The 17019-nt window shown below is 40.9% G+C and overlaps 1 protein-coding gene across 1 annotated transcript in view; it reads right to left on the bottom strand.

Annotated features, from left to right (window-relative positions):
• nos1apa (nitric oxide synthase 1 (neuronal) adaptor protein a) overlaps window positions 1–17019 on the bottom strand; it is a 135637-nt gene that overhangs the window by 39563 nt on the left and 79055 nt on the right. Inside the window, exon 5 of the mRNA XM_053636941.1 lies at window positions 4474–4582. Within this exon, the coding sequence (XP_053492916.1) occupies window positions 4474–4582 (109 nt within the window). The remainder of the gene's footprint in view (window positions 1–4473; window positions 4583–17019) is intronic.

Here is a 17019-nt window from a genome sequence, read left to right as displayed (position 1 = left end):
CTGTCGCTTCATTTTTTTGTCTTGTATTATTAATGAATGTTTTATCAGGCAGATGTTCTGGATTTGGCAATTTGAATAAGAAAATCAATGCAAAATCAATACAGATGCACCGATATTAAATTTCTCAGCCGATACCGATAACCGATTCTTCAGAGTGATATCGGCCGGTAACCGATAGTTCTGCCTTTTATACCTTCTTTTAAATAAATAATAATTAATTCCACAATTCTGAAAGAAATGCAAATAAAAACTTTATTCTCTCCATTTCAACAAGTTGTTCCACAGTAACTGGTCTCATAAACAGAAAACACTTTACTCACATTAACATGAACTCAATTCTGAAAATTAAAGTAAGATTTCTTAACTTATTGAATGTTATTAATTCATATTAACTTTGACTGAATTGTAAAAAAACCTCCTGTTAGTCTCACATTCACTCACCACAAACAAAAGCATTTCTACTTCATCACTGATCATCAAACTGGTAATATAGAATATCAACTTTTTATATATTAACATTAACTGGAGATGAAATATACTACTCTACAAATATATTTTTCTGTGCAATCTACTTAAATCTTTCAACGGCGTACTGGTGCTTTAATTCAGCTCGAGCAGTGTGGCAAAAAAACTGTTTTTAACTCGACGCCGAAACTCCCGCTTCACTGCTGCTCACTTCCGCTGTAAAATTTGATCAGCGCAGAGATTACAGAAATTACAAACTGCAGTTTTGTCGTCATTCCGCACAAGAGACATCTTTACACACAGACTGTGACTGTGTGTATCCATATCACTTCTGTATTAAAAAGGAGTTAAAGTGAGTTAAATCAGCACAACGTTCATACATCTTCACTCTCTTTAACTGGGAGTGAGGTGGGAATACACCCTAGATGGGACACCAGTCCACCGCAGAGCACCATACAAAACCGTTCACATACTATTTCACACCAAGGGGCAGTCTGGTATAGCTAATCCACTACTGGTATGTTATTGGGAGGTGAGATGAAACCAGAGAACCAAGGGAGAACCCCTGTTAACATGGAGAGAACGTTAGGAAAGTAACTCGAGCGCCGCGTCAAACTGTGGACTCTGGAGCTGTGATGCGGCAACGCTACCTGCTGCACCCGCTCCAGTTCACTACAGTGTAGATTAATTACTAAAAAGTAAAATGAGCCAAGTACAAAATGGATGCCGAGGGGGGAAAAAAAAGCAATTAATTTTCTCTGCACCTGGTCAAAGTTTTTAAAAACAGCTTTTAAACAAGCTCTCAACTTCAAATCGAAGCGGAAATCAAATTTTTTAAACAAGAATGGGATCTTAATCTACATCTAATTAACCCAGGTTTAGCTCATTTCAAGCCGGTGCAGGCCTGGTGACTGAAGCGCACAGCGGCTGTTCATGCAGATAACCAGTAAAAACACGGTCGGGCCCAGTGAAAGATCAGCTACAGAAATCTTTTCCTCCTCTCACCGTTTGCAGTCTATTCAAATCCATAAGGTCTGCTCTGTGCCTTCTGCTCTTTAATTGATCCCCCAGGGTGTCACCTTCTTTAACAGCTCCTCATAACGACACGCCAATTAATGGTGGACTATAAACCAGTGTGTTCCTGGAGCTCAGCTCTCTGGGGAGAGGCGGGTAATAGGCAGACACGTCTCCTGATCTACACACGCCAGCCCAAACATAATCCGTAACTTTTACAGGAAGTCCGATTTAGTACAGCCTCTCTCGTGTAGACGTGTATGATGAACTAGGGATTGTATTTTCACGATATGTGAGGACATTCGCATTTCAGAGAGATTTTCAAATACTGTTTCTATTGCAGATGAGCAAAAATACAACGAGAGCTGATTTCCTAAACGTGCCTCGAAGATCAGAGATTTTGCTCGAAATCGTTTTTTTTTTTTTTTGCACTGCCTTCTACTAGCACACATTTATTTCTCAAGTAATAATAACTTACTCCCTGGAATTTTCTTGTTGGAAAGTCAGCCAAGGTGCACATGCCATAAGGGCGAAATAGACCAATTATTCAGCAGGCTGTAGAACCACCATTTTGGCAGCAGTAACTCTGATCAGAATCAGAAAGAGCTTTATTGCCAAGAGTGCTCACACACACACACACACACACACACACACACACACAAACAAGAAATTTGACTTGGTAAGTAAAGTTTACTTCTTCATTGTGTATATATACAGTGCATCTGGAAAGTACTCACAGCGCTTCACTTTTCCCACATTTTGTCATGTTACAGCCTTATTCCAAAATGGATTCAATTCATTATTTTCCTCAAAATTCTACAAACAATACCCCATAATGACAACGTGAAAGAAGTTTGTTTAAAACAACAACAACAAAAAAAAAGCACATAAGTATTCACAGCCTTTGCTCAATACTTTGTTGAAGCACCTTTGGCACCAATTACAGCCTCAAGTCTTTTTGAGTATGATGCTACAAGCTTGGCACACCTATTTTTGGGGCAGTTTCTCCCATTCTTCTTTGCAGGACCTCTCTAGCTCCATCAGGTTGGATGGGGAGCGTTGGTGCACAGCCATTTTCAGATCTCTCCAGAGATGTTCAATCGGGTGCAAGTCTGGGCTCTGGCTGGGCCACTCGAGGACATTCACAGAGTTGTCCTGTAGCTACTCCTTCGTTATCTTGGCTGTGTGCTTAGGGTCGTTGTCCTGTTGGAAGAAGAACCTTCGCCCCAGTCTGAGGTCCAGAGCAGGACCTCTGGAGCAGGTTTTCATCAAGGATGTCTCTGTACATTGCTGCATTCATCTTTTCCTTGATCCTGACTAGTCTCCCAGTTCCTGCCGCTAAAAAACATCCCCACAGCATAATGCTGCCACCACCATGCTTCACCGTAGGGATGGTATTGGCCAGGTGATAAGTGGTGCCTGGTTTCCTCCAGACATGACGCTTGCCATTCAGGACAAAGAGTTCAATCTTTGTCTTGGGGTTGGTCTGGGAGTCCTTCAGGTGCCTTTTGGCAAACTCCAGGTGGGCTGTCATGTGCCTTTTACTAAGGAGTGGCTTCCGTCTGGCCACCCTACCATTCAGGCCTGATTGATGGAGTTCTGCAGAGATGGTTGTTCTTCTGGAAGGTTCTCCTCTCTCCACAGAGACACGCCGGAGCTCTGTCAGAGTGCCCATCGGGTTTTTGGTCACCTCCCTGACTAAGGCCCTTCTCCCCCGATCGCTCAGTTTGGCCGGGCGGCCAGCTCTAGGAAGAGTCCTGCTGGTTCCAAACTTCTTGTATTTACGGATGATGGAGGCCACTGTGCTCATTGGGACCTTCAATGCTGCAGAAATGTTTCTGTACCCTTCCCCAGATCTGTGCCTCGATACAATCCTGTCTCAGAGGTCTACAGACAATTCCTTGGACTCCATGGCTTGGCTTGTGCTCTGACATGCATTGTTAACTGTGGGACCTTATATAGACAGGTGTGTGCCTTTCCAAATCATGTCCAATCAACTGAATTTACCACAGGTGGACTCCAATCAAGTTGTAGAAACATCTCAAGGATGATCAGTGGAAACAGGATGCACCTGAGCTCAATTTTGAGTGTCATGGCAAAGGCTGTGAATACTTATGTAAATGTGCTTTTTTTGTTTTTTATTTTTAATAAATTTGCAAAGATTTCAAACAAACTTCTTTCACGTTGTCATTATGGGATATTGTTTGTAGAATTCTGAGGAAAATAATGAATTTAATCCATTTTGGAATAAGGCTATAACATAACAAAATGTGGGAAAAGTGAAGCGCTGCGAATACTTTCCGGATGCACCGTAGATATATATGTATATATAAAACACCAGCAGATGACATGGCTCCCAAATCATCACTGATTGTGGAAACTTCACATTGGACTTCAAGCAACTTGGATTCTGTGCCTCTCCACTCTTCCTCCAGACTCTGGGACCTCGATTTCCAAATGAATTGCAACGTTTACTGTCATCTTCCCCATGATTGTGGTTGTGTGTACTGCACCAGACTTAGAGATTAAAGCCTCAGGAAACCTTTTACAGGTATTTTTTAGTTAATTAGCTGATTAGATCTCTTCTCAGGTCAAAATTTCTGTATGATAAATTCTTTATTCGAATATTCTGAGATGCTGGGTTTTTGATTTCCGTGAGCTGTAAGCCGTAATCATCAAGATTAAAACAAAAAAAAGGCTCGAAATATTTCACTTCATGTGCAATCAATCTAGATTATATAAAAGTTCCACGTTTTGAATTAAATTCTGGAAAAAAAAGGAACTTTTCCACAATATTCAAATTTTTCTGAGATGTACCTGTGTATAAAAATCACAGAATTAAAACAGACCTCTCTTAGATTTGTGCAAAATACCCTTGCTAAAATGTGTATACTGTAATCTACAGTTCTATTATTGTCTGAACTGAAAAACTATTCTGCTTCGTTTCTGCGACCATGCAGCGCAGTGTAATAGAGGCACTGAAACGTGACTTACCTTCTTCTTGGATTTGAAGACGTTGCATCTGAACACGTTGCTCTGTCCATCTCGAGCGATATAACTGAAGATCTTCAGATCTTGCGAATCGTGTGACACGTAGAAGATCCTGTGAAAATAAGAAAGTGATTCAGAATGGCCTTAGTGCTGCGAATGCTATAAAGTCAGGGGAATTCGTGCTGATAAAACACGCACCATTTTTATACTGATCCCTCGAAATTCTGGCAAAAGTGTAGAATGTAAACTTTCGATCGCAGTAGAAGAGTTGGTGTGTTTAAACCTGTATACTAACCCAAAATCTTTCAGTTACCTTCCTAAAAGAAAAGACAAATCAGCGAAGACGTTTGCAGTGACATTATCACGTTATTGTGGCTGGTGGTTGCAGTGTACCATTACAAAGGTCACACAAAGGTGTGTGTGTAATAATGATAGTCACTCCTCTGCACTTCAGTAGACCTGTAAAGCTTTATTTATCACAATCACCCTGATGCCCATCAATCACCTGGTTTATAATGCACTTTTTCAATGCAGTACAAGAGTGAGCTGTTATTTTCCCTCCAAATGTCACTGGAATAAATGGCAATCATTAAAACTGCACAAAAGTCTACTTCAGTTTACAGCTCTGGCTGAAACCGGCTATATATAGAACCATACAACAGGCAGTACGACCCTTTCACAGTAGACAGCAGAACCCCTAAATATCTACAGCAGGGATCACTAATGCTTTACAGGCAGTGTCTGTTTTTAAAAAAAAAAAAAAAAGAAGAACATGAAAAAGGAAAGTACTGCCCCAACCCCCCCGCCCCCAGTACAGATTTTTATTTATTTTTTTTTTTTTTTATAAACAAACTATTAAAACATCCATCCATCTTCCATACCGTTTATCCTACACAGGGTCATGGGGGGGTCTGGCGCCTATCTCAGGGGATTCAGGGCACAAGGTGGGGGACACCCGGGACGGGGTGCCAAACATCACAGGGAACAATCGCACCACACACACACTTACACACTACAGACAATTTGGACATGCCAATCAGCCTATAACGCTTGTCTCTGGACTTCGGGAGGAAACCGGAGTACCCGGAGGAAACCCCCGAAGCATGGGGAGAACCTGCACTCTCCACACACACAGGGCGGAGGTGGGATTCGAACCCCCGACCCTGGATGTTCGAGGTAAATGTGCTAAACACTAATCCCCACTATTTAAACACTGGGAACATTATAAAAAATTTATAATAAATTTCTTTCCACCAACAAAAACCCATTTGTATTAAAACTGTAATGAATGCAATCCAGTTGGTGTTATTTATAGACATTAAGGGTGTAATGCAGTGCCACGGTCTGGATCTGTTTAGTGCTCTGAACATCTGCATCTCAATTCGGATTTAAACCTGAAGTGGGTGTGGCCAAAACAGGAAGGTTGTGCTCTGGCAGTTCAACCTCAGCTACATCTCTCTAAAGGTTGAACTAGAGATTTTTTTTTTTAATCCCACTTGCACGGATATTATTTGTGTTTGTACTTGCCCACAATGTTTTCTTCCTAATATACAGTAGTTGGTTTTATTTAGCAAAATGTATGATCTGCACTCATATAGCGCTTTTATCCAAAACGCTTTACACTGGTTATCATTCACCCGTTCACACACACTCACACATACAAATGGTAGCAGAGCTGCCATGCAAGGTGCTAACTTGCCATCGGGTGCAACTCGGGGTTCAGTGTCTTGCCCAAGGACACTTCGGTATGTGGAGTCACGTGGGCCGGGAATCGAACCGCCGACCCTACGATTAATGGACAACCCGCTCTACCACCCGAGTCACAGCCGCCCCAATTAGTAAATTAGTAGCCTAATTTAAAGCACCAGGACCCTGACCAGGCAGTTATTAAAGGATCCTGTATATGTTCATAAACACGGTACTGGTTTGTCCTACAAGCTTCATATCACTCGAATAAAAGGGGGAAAAAATTGCTGCATGGTCGGTTGTGGTTTCCAGCACTGTAACAAAATCACAGACCCTCTGGCTATACTTCACTGACCCCTGGGTGTCTTCAGACCCCACACTAATAACCCTGGATATACACTACGCAAATCCACAACAACACACTGCACATCAGCAGTACTGTAACTTCCATTTCACATGAATAGCATGTAGTCAATGTGAAAAGTGCAGCGAGTTCTTAGGTTATAAAGCCAGACAGCTGAAAAGTGCCTGATGATGTGCAGGCTTGTATTTCAGTGAAGCCTGGAGGAATAGTTGAACAGCTTCGTGTCAGCGGATAAGAAATGATGAAAGTGCGGAGGAGGAAAAAGGAGTCGTGTTTAAACCTCAGCTTTACACAACCTCTGATTTCCAACAGGCTTACATTCATGAATGGATTCGCAATTCATAATGCATCATCTCTGGCATCTACTTTGTAAAGAATTAAACATGATACGGTGTGCTGTTACAGGAAAATCATCAATGACAGGGTGCTGTGCTGTGGCCTGATGCTAACGGCGTTACTGTTACAACCCTGAAGCTGATGATTTTCCAATAACAGCACTTCTTGAAGTGTTTTATTCCTCTTATACCACATCCATCCATCCATCTTCTACCACTTACTCCTTTTCAGGGTCACGGGGAACCTGGAGCCTATCCCAGGGAGCATGGGGCACAAGGCGGGGTACACCCTGGACAGGGTACCAATCCATCGCAGGGCACAATCACACACCCATTCATACACTACAGACAATTTAGACATGCCATGTCTTTGGAGTGGGGGAGGAAACCGGAGTTCCATCCCCCACTGCGAGTACCCCCGCAGCACGGGACTCGAACAAGGGACCCTGGAGGTGTGAGGTGAACGTGCTAACCACAGCAGTATTTTATCACAGCAGTCATACTTCTGTCCCCATTTACACTTACAGACAATGTTGTGGAACATGCATGAAACTGTTCTGTTCTTTTATATTCCTTCGTGCTGCTATGTTGACCTAAATTTCCCCTACGGGGGATTAATAAACTTATATCTTATCTTATCTTATCGAGATCCTGTTCTCACTTAAATATCCCTTAATAAGAATTACTACGGATGATCATGTATTAGATCTGGAACAACGTTCAGAGCTGCTGTAACAGAAAATGAATCAACACCTTCTGCCCCATCAGTATCACCAATCCAGTAGCACTGAGATATAAACTCCAATACAACACTGCGTGGGTGTCTCAAAGTAACTATCAGATTTTCACTCCGCTGAGTCACGGCTCATTATTTCTGGCCGGATCCTGAGATCAGATTCATGGCGTCACTGCAGACTTAGACCTGTCTGACCTTTTCCAGTCCGATCTCGGCTCAGGAGATTTCTATCTCTGGGTTTGCGTTTTCTCTCCCGCTTAAACATAAACAGGATTAATCTCTGACCCACTTCACCTCTAATTTACTCAGAGAAGATCATGCAATTATCTTTGCGCTGTGCTCAGAAATCTTTGTCTGGATGTGCATTTTAAATGTGCTCTGGTGAGAGAACAGAAGTGGCGTGTGTTCTCCGTTCCGTCGTCAGCACCACTGGAGCGATGTGGTGCATCAGTGATCAAACGAACGCCAGCTGTACAACAACGATTTCTTCCTCTCCCTTTTATCAGGACTGAGAGCGGATTTCTGCTGAGCTCAGTGGCATTCATTTCAGCAATTGTTCTGCATGAAAGAAAACGCGTATTATATAAACTATAGTATATGCTCTTATTATCTTTAAAGCATTTAAATCTGGAATTGTAGAACTGCGCTGGGCTTTTAAAGTACTGATACGGATAAAAAGGATTCCTATTTAAACACCAACGATGGAGTCAGTGGTTTGAAAGCTGTTTATTTTCATTGTTTCATTCTGTTTACACCACAGTTATTTGACAAATAATACATTTTTGTTTATTTACTAAAGAATGACATCATACTTTTCCCATTTAGAGTTACATTTCATGTTGTGGACCATCTGCAAAACAAGTTAGTTCCTGTTCTCACTTACTTTACAGCAGCTATAAACAGTCATTCTCTCACTAGTCTCTTTCTTTCTCAACTTAAAAAGACAAAAATAAAAAAATTGCCGTTCTACTGACAAACCGTAAAGCGCAAAGTTCTCCATCTTGAAGAGGTCCTCATGTCAGAAAACCTTCGTGGTACAGCTGGAGACTCCATCCAGAAATACTGTGAGCTTATGAGTGATTTAAAAAAAAAAAAAAAAAAAAAAAAAAAAGAAAATCGATTTAATTAGAGCTTCTGCTGTAATCGTCCCCTGGGTAAGTTGTTACTAGAGAAACGATAACGTATTAGAACGAGTGCATTATTATTAAACTGTTTTGCCTTGCAGAAGGAATGTTGTCAGAGCTGTTGTTATAGATTTATTCTGACCAATCAGCTCTGAGATTTTAACAGCGCTGTGATATAAATAACTACACAGTATTAAAAAATAATTCTCTGATTATATACAGAGCAATATTTTACCACTTCGCTAAAAGTTAAATGTTTATATTTGACTTATTTTAAGGCAAAAAAAAAAAATTTATATATATATATATATATATATATATATAAAATATTTATTTATATTTTTATATATATAATATATTCAAATAACACACATGAAATATCTTGTCTTCTTATTTCAGTGACTCTTCTTGCCTTATGTAAGAAACCTGCTCTGCATTGATTTATATATAGTTTAACCATATGCCAATTTTCTTAGTACATATAACAACAACAACAATAAAAGAAACAACAACAACAATAAAAGAAAAACCATAGCAAGTATGCTAAAAGGTGATATAACTTCTAAGTACTTTATTTCTAAAAGGCTCTTATAAGAGTTTATATTATTTCCGTGGCTGAATCTCAAATGGGGTCCGATCGGGCCTCTAGAGCACTCTGTAGGGTTTAGAAGGTTAACTGTGGGTTACCCTGTGTAGTAAACATAAACAGCTGGGATTCCGGCTAGACTGCACTGGGGCGGAAATCAATTAAAAAACAACAACAAAAAAAAACAAAACAAAACAAAACAAAACAAAACAAAACAAAAAAACCACACACACAGAACGGCAACAATGGGAATAATGGGAAGAAAAAGAAAGATGATGCTTTATGTAAATAAAGTCTGAAATATTACAGTTTCTGCCTGTTTGTTTGTTTGTTTGTTTATTTATTTATTAAATTAATGCTAATATTTGTTCTATCTTTGGCGATAGAAAACTATAAACTCGAATATTTTAATGCTTTTATATGCTAAAATATGTTCCTATATAGTTAATTACACTTTAAATGCATTTTGTTGTTAATTTAACAGCACTAATATATTGCAATTAACATTATTTTTTTTTAAAAAGATTTTAAGCAGTTAAGCCTCCATACTGTATTATGGCATACCTGGGACTTTTCACTACAAGATGAACTGCCAGGTCAATACAAATATTTGAGAGCATGAAGATTTGAGCAAGAGAGAAAGTGAAATTCTTCTTTAGCTGAAGCATACATGTTTCAGATCTGCGTGACTTAAATTCACAGCAAATCACAACCACGTATTATTAATTAATAATAAATAAAGGGACTAAAACTGCCAACATGGGCTGCTTTAGTTCCCCCCCCCCCCTTTTCAACAGAGCCGCTGAAATCTTGCTGTGTATTAGTAGCTGTGCTGAGAGATCTGTGTGGGCTGCTGCTGTGTTTCTGTAGGTGATCTGACACGCAGTAATCCTCCTCTAGTCCTAAAGCGTTACACAACACACAGCGCCTCATGAATCTTTCAGAGTACTGGTGTAACCACCGTCAAAGGGCTTAGGATCACAAAGCAGACATTTTATGCGCATCACAACAAATCGCCGAGCTGAATTTGTAACGTTTGGTTTTACTTCTGCTCATAAAAGGCAGAAGCGACTCCTGACGCTGGCGCTTAGTTTCAGCTCAGTGACAAGGGAAAAAGAAATGCCATCTTTGGCTCTTTAGGGGATGGCTTGCTCGCACGGCGAAGGTGCCGAGAGAGAGAGAGAGAGAGAGAGAGAGAGAGAGAGAGAGAGAGAGAGAGACTGTCTAAATGCCACCATACACTCCTCGTTCAGCTCTCGCACCTCGGCCGATCCCCTGCGATTTATTTTACACGCTCACTTACGTTCCTAACATTAACGTTCCTCATGATGATCACATTATCTTCGGGAATAATGAGAAATAGCAAAGTCAAGTGTAAATGACTGGAATACTGTAATGGATTAGTGAAGATGTGCTCAGGGATAATATGTCATCAGACTGGATGCATTTCACAGCACAATGGATTTTAAATGACCATGAAACGAATCTGTATTACAACCACGACTGTTAATCCCCAAACTGCTTATTAAACAAAAAGTATCTGTTTGTTTGTTATAGGGTTGTCACGGTACCAACATTTCAGTAGTCGGTACCAATACCAGTCAAATTCCACGGTACTCGGTACCAATTTTGGTAACAAAGCAAAACACAAAAACATGCCAATTAAACAACACACTATTTTATTGACAAAGTTAAATATCAATATGAAATGTATTTTTAAACATGCCATTCTGTATAATTCAGGTATTTCATTATTAAAAATACTAGAGTTTTCTAGTATCTAGAGTTGAAATGTTACTACTAGAGGCAAGAGTAGAGACAAGAGTAGAAATGTTACTACTAGAGGCAAGAGTAGAGGCAAGAGTAGAGGCAAGAGTAGAAATGTTACTAGAGGCAAGAGTAGATGCAAGAGTAGAAATGTTACTAGAGGCAAGAGTAGATGCAAGAGTAGAAATGTTACTACTAGAGGCAAGAGTAGAAATGTTACTAGAGGCATGAGAAGAGGCAAGAGTAGAAATGTTACTACTAGAAGCAAGAGTAGAGGCAAGAGTAGAAATGTTACTACTAGAAGCAAGAGTAGAGGCAAGAGTAGAAATGTTACTACTAGAGGCAAGAGTAGAGGCAAGAGTAGAAATGTTACTAGCGGCAAGAGTAATGTTACTAGAGGCAAGAGTAGCAATGTTACTACTAGAGGCAAGAGTAGAGGCAAGAGTAGAAATGTTACTACTAGAGGCAAGAGTAGAGGCAAGAGTAGAAATGTTACTAGAGGCAAGAGTAGAGGCGAGTAGAAATGTTACTAGAGGCAAGAGTAGAGGCAAGAGTAGAAATGTTACTACTAGAGGCAAGAGTAGAGGCAAGAGTAGAAATGTTACTAGAGGCAAGAGTAGAGGCAAGAGTAGAAATGTTACTACTAGAGGCAAGAGTAGAGGCAAGAGTAGAAATGTTACTAGAGGCAAGAGTAGAGGCAAGAGTAGAAATGTTACTAGAGGCAAGAGTAGAAATGTTACTAGAGGCAAGAGTAGAGGCAAGAGTAGAAATGTTACTAGAGGCAAGAGTAGAGGCAAGAGTAGAAATGTTACTAGAGGCAAGAGTAGAAATGTTACTAGAGGCAAGAGTAGAGGCAAGAGTAGAAATGTTACTAGAGGCAAGAGTAGAAATGTTACTAGAGGCAAGAGTAGAGGCGAGTAGAAATGTTACTAGAGGCAAGAGTAGAGGCAAGAGTAGAAATGTTACTACTAGAGGCAAGAGTAGAGGCAAGAGTAGAAATGTTACTAGAGGCAAGAGTAGAGGCAAGAGTAGAAATGTTACTAGAGGCAAGAGTAGAGGCAAGAGTAGAAATGTTACTAGAGGCAAGAGTAGAGGCAAGAGTAGAAATGTTACTAGAGGCAAGAGTAGAAATGTTACTAGAGGCAAGAGTAGAGGCAAGAGTAGAAATGTTACTAGAGGCAAGAGTAGAGGCAAGAGTAGAAATGTTACTAGAGGCAAGAGTAGAAATGTTACTAGAGGCAAGAGTAGAGGCAAGAGTAGAAATGTTACTAGAGGCAAGAGTAGAAATGTTACTAGAGGCAAGAGTAGAAATGTTACTAGAGGCAAGAGTAGAGGCAAGAGTAGAAATGTTACTAGAGGCAAGAGTAGAAATGTTACTAGAGGCAAGAGTAGAGGCAAGAGTAGAAATGTTAACCAGACTCGGACACGGGAGACTCTTTCCAATAACGCTAAACGAATGTCTCCTCGGAGAAAACCCCGCCGTATCAACAAGTACTCGTGCTCTTAAAATCCGTTTATATGGAGCGTCCCCTAGACAAGTCCCTGTAAGTCGTTACCATAGAAACGATGACATGCTGGAGTAGTAGAAGTGCATTAATATAAAGTGCTGTCAGCAGTGTCAAAGCTGCTGTTACCGGAACTTAATCAACCCCTTTGAAGTCAACATCAGTGTGGGATAAAAATCAGAATCTCTCATTATAAGCAAGTGTGTAGAGATTAACCCGGGACGGTCCTCCCTCCACCCGGATAAAAATAAACCCAGTTCTGACGTTTCAGCCACCTCAGCCCATGTCAGAATATTGGACGGACAGTTTGTCAAGTTCGAGCGCTGAAACCCCGCCAGGATGATTAATGCGTGTTGATTGGGCTGGCAGGGAGGCGTCTGAGGGAGGCCACGGTGCTTATGAAGCCTGCATGCCTGTAGCTGGTAAAAAGAAACTACAAAAACAACTATCATAACAGTCTAACCACTATAAGCTCCTTTCAGAATGAATGTGCTAAATACGTTCCAATCAGCACACGCTCCATGACTGCGGACTCGTTCTTTCTCTTGGTTGAAGGTGATTCAGAGAGAATTTCTTTCTGCTGTGTAAATGCATGTAATAAAACGTGGAGAAATTCCGCTGGCAGTCATTACAACAAGTTCATAAACACACAAATTCATAAATGCGCATTTCATGATCCACATAAAAGGCTCCTCCAGCACACAGTGAGACCAAATTCAAAAAGACTTCATATTTATTGTATATGCTCTGTGTGTATATATGTTAATGTAACTGGATGGAGGTGTAGACTTTACAACCCACATTATACCAGATACTTACATAGCAATGACATCATTAATATACTGACATGCTATTTGGCACGTACGTGGACGTTTGGCACGTGCTTTTCTGGCTGACACCGGACAGTTAGACGGATTATAAATCATTACAGTATACAGGTGTAGGAGAGTAAATATAAGCAGTACTGAGTGTGTTTAAGGGATGTTCGGTATGAATAGAGGGTGAATTTGACTGCTGGGATGAGCTCAGGACAGGCTTTATGATTACAGCAGCAGTTCAGAGAGTGCGTGAGTGAGCGAGGAAGGAAGGAAGGAAGGAACAGAAAGAAGGCAGAAAGGAAAGGAAGGCTGGAAAAGTAAGAAGGTAGAACGGAGGGAAGTAATGAGGGAGGGAAAAAGGGAAGAAAGTAAGGAAGTAGGGAAAAGAGAAGGAAGGAAGTAGGGAAGGAAGGAAGGATGGAAGTAATTAAAGGAAAATAAAGAGGGGGGGAGAAGCAAAAGAAGGCAGGAAGCAGTAAAGAATAGAGGAGGGAAGGAAGGCTGGAAGGGAGGGAGAAAGGAAGGAAGGTAAAGAAGGAGGGAAGACGCAAAAGAAGAAAGGCACCAGGAAAGGGTGGAGGAGGGAAGGAAAGAAGGATGGAAGGAAGGGGAAAAGAGGAAAGAAAGGCAAAAAGGAAGGAATTGGATGATTTGATGAAAGAAAGAAAGAAAGTAGGGATGCACCGAATGTTTGGCAACCGAAATTATAAAGCATTTTTGGTGTTCGGCCGAATAAGTGAAAAGGCCGAATAAATTTGACCGAACAATGACGTGTTTGATGACGCGACCAAATAGCCTAGCAACCAGCGCGAATGTCACGACCTCGATGAGGGGGCGCGCGCGTGCACGAGCTACGTGCTCTTCGGATGTTTACTGTGGACACGTGCGTTTGTTTTGTTTCTGTTCCGGAGTATTTGGTCACGCCGCGAGACGTAAGGGAGTGGAGTACGGAAGCAGGTGAAGACGCATTTATTTAAGGGCAGGCAGACAAATCCAAATCGTAATCCAAAAAACGGAGTCAAGACAGGCAAAGGGAATCAAAGGCGTGGTCACAGAAAACAGGGTCACAACACAAAACAAGAAACATGAACGAGTGCTATGGACTGGGAGTGGAAACACTAATCTATAGTTTAAACTAACTAAATCCATCAAGGAACATAACATTAACAACGTATCTAACTACCCTATATCTACTCTAATACTCCGCGAGGTGTACAGGGACGCGAGCGGTATATATCCCCAATATAATCAGACGTATAGAACCCAATAGAACCATTTCCTGCAGTCTTGTCAATGCACTTTTTATTTGTAGGCTACAGAGTGTTCCATTCTTTCAGCAGTCAGTTATAGGCCTAACATCGGCTATTCAAGGGAGGCTCAAAGATGACCACATCAAAATATTTTTATTTTATTCATTTATTAATTTAAAGTTATATTGTGCCTTGTTGGTAGCCGATGCCTGCTGGAATGAAAAAAAATGTTCAGTGTTAAATAGATATTTTTGTAATTGCTTTTTTTCCTTTGAAAAGCAAGACAAAATAGTAAAAAGCACATTTTGACTATTTAATTTATGCAATGGCGAAAAAAAAAAGGCAAAATAAATGCAAAAAAAAAAACGCGAAGAAACGTGTTCTGTATTCGGCCTTCGGCTTCAAAGCCATTCGGTTTTGGCTTCGGCCAAGAATTTTCATTTCGGTGCATCCCTAAAAGAAAGAAAGAAAACATGTTGAATATTGGTTCTTCTTCAACAGCTTTGTGGAACGTGTGCTAACATAATGTAGATAATGAAGGAGAATTTCCCCCCCAGTCACACACAGTGTCTTTTTCAAATAAAAGCACGGCCGTCGTGACTTTTACCCAGCAGACGAAAACCTAATAAAAGAGATGTTTGATTCCGGGCTCCACTTGATCTTCTGCTGCTGTTTGATTTGCTGTGTGAGCGGACTTAATGAAAGCCAGGCTCCTCTGACTCGGACATTCTTCGGTGGGGGGGCTGCTGGGAGGTTATCAGTAGGGGAGTGACAGAAGCAACGCAACCCCTAAACATTTATGCTTTTCATTAGCGCAGCACAAAGTGCCACAAATCATGAACACAGCTGGCTGGCCTTTTAAACCTCCAGGAATCTGGCACAACAACAGAGGCCTCTGAACAGCAACAAAGCCACAAGAATGTAGCCAGTGAAAGCCCGCCATGTGCGCTGTATGCTTACTGTGCTGCTCAGGACTAGCCCCTTTTCCACCTGCCCTTCACACTTTTCCACATCACCGACAACACAGAGCAATACTTTCTCTAAACATACATCACAAAAAAGCTTTTTCTCCATTACCAGTAGAGCAGGCTATCGTCTCTTTTTAAACCTGATTTCACGATTTCATGCGCGCCACGGAGAGTACGAGCTCATACGTAGTCTGTCTTCAGAACAACAGAAGCCTCATTTGACATGCCTTTAATTAGAAAACAATTCCGAAAGCGCACGGTTCGACTTCACATTTCCACTTGTCCATTACCTGAAGAATCTGAGCTGCTTACAGGCTTCCCAGGCGGGGTAGAGATCAGAAACAAACAGCTCCATGTAGCAATAACTGTGCAATAAACTTGATTTTATGCAGGTTTATATGAACAGTAAGCAGACGATGTCATTTTAACAAAAGAAGTATGTATAATAATTGCTGATCTGGTGAAATGTTCTGTAAAGTAAAGAAATGTTTATGGAAGGAGTCTCCAGTGTCGGCACTTTGTAAGAGAGTCATTAAGTCATCAGGATAGAAGTGGTTACGATTTCATGTTTCTTGGTGTGTGTGTTTTTTTTTGTCTTACTAACTTCAGGAGAGACAGAGAGAGAGAGAGAGAGAGAGAAACGAGGACAGGAAACGACTGTTAATGAGGAAAGAAAACAGGAAATAGCTCATTTCATGGGCATTCCACAACATTAAAAGTAACTATAAAGGGATAAAAAGTACAATGTACATAAAGCAGGCAACCATGATGTCTCTGATAATATTCCTATAGCAGCATGCCCATAAGAGCTTTACTCTTAACTTAATTTGCATAATCTGGAGTCCCATTTATCATTATTTATTGAGAATGATTTATTGATATACTTTTACTTCCTCTGTATTGTTATTAACGTTGATTTTCTTGTTCGTCTCAAACGTCCATTTTCGGTCGAGCCATGACGCAAGCCAAATTTCCCATATAGACAATAAGAGAACTAAACTGAACACACACACACACACACACACACACACACACACACACACACACACACACACACACACACACACACACACACACACACACACACACACACACACACACACACACACACACACACACACACACACACACACACACACACACACACACACAGAGATCTCTGCCAGGACATTAGCGCATCACTCTTGGTATCAGGAAGCAATCTGAAGTGTAATCACTGCATTTGTCTCTCATGTGATTGTCACTAATTCTTTGTGTCCAGTGTGAAAAAGGAAGAAAATCCTGGCTTGGGGTCTCGCACTTCTTCTCACAAGCTGCCCAAATGATCAGTAATTAAGAGCTTCACACTCACGCCTCTGCACTCCCGCTGACATGGCTAACAAGCCCTCTCACGTGTCCACGCTCCTCTAC

The sequence above is a fragment of the Ictalurus furcatus genome, chromosome 11, assembly GCF_023375685.1.
Source record: "Ictalurus furcatus strain D&B chromosome 11, Billie_1.0, whole genome shotgun sequence".
Taxonomy (NCBI): Eukaryota; Metazoa; Chordata; class Actinopteri; order Siluriformes; family Ictaluridae; genus Ictalurus; species Ictalurus furcatus.
This window is presented reverse-complemented; position numbering and strand designations above follow the sequence as displayed.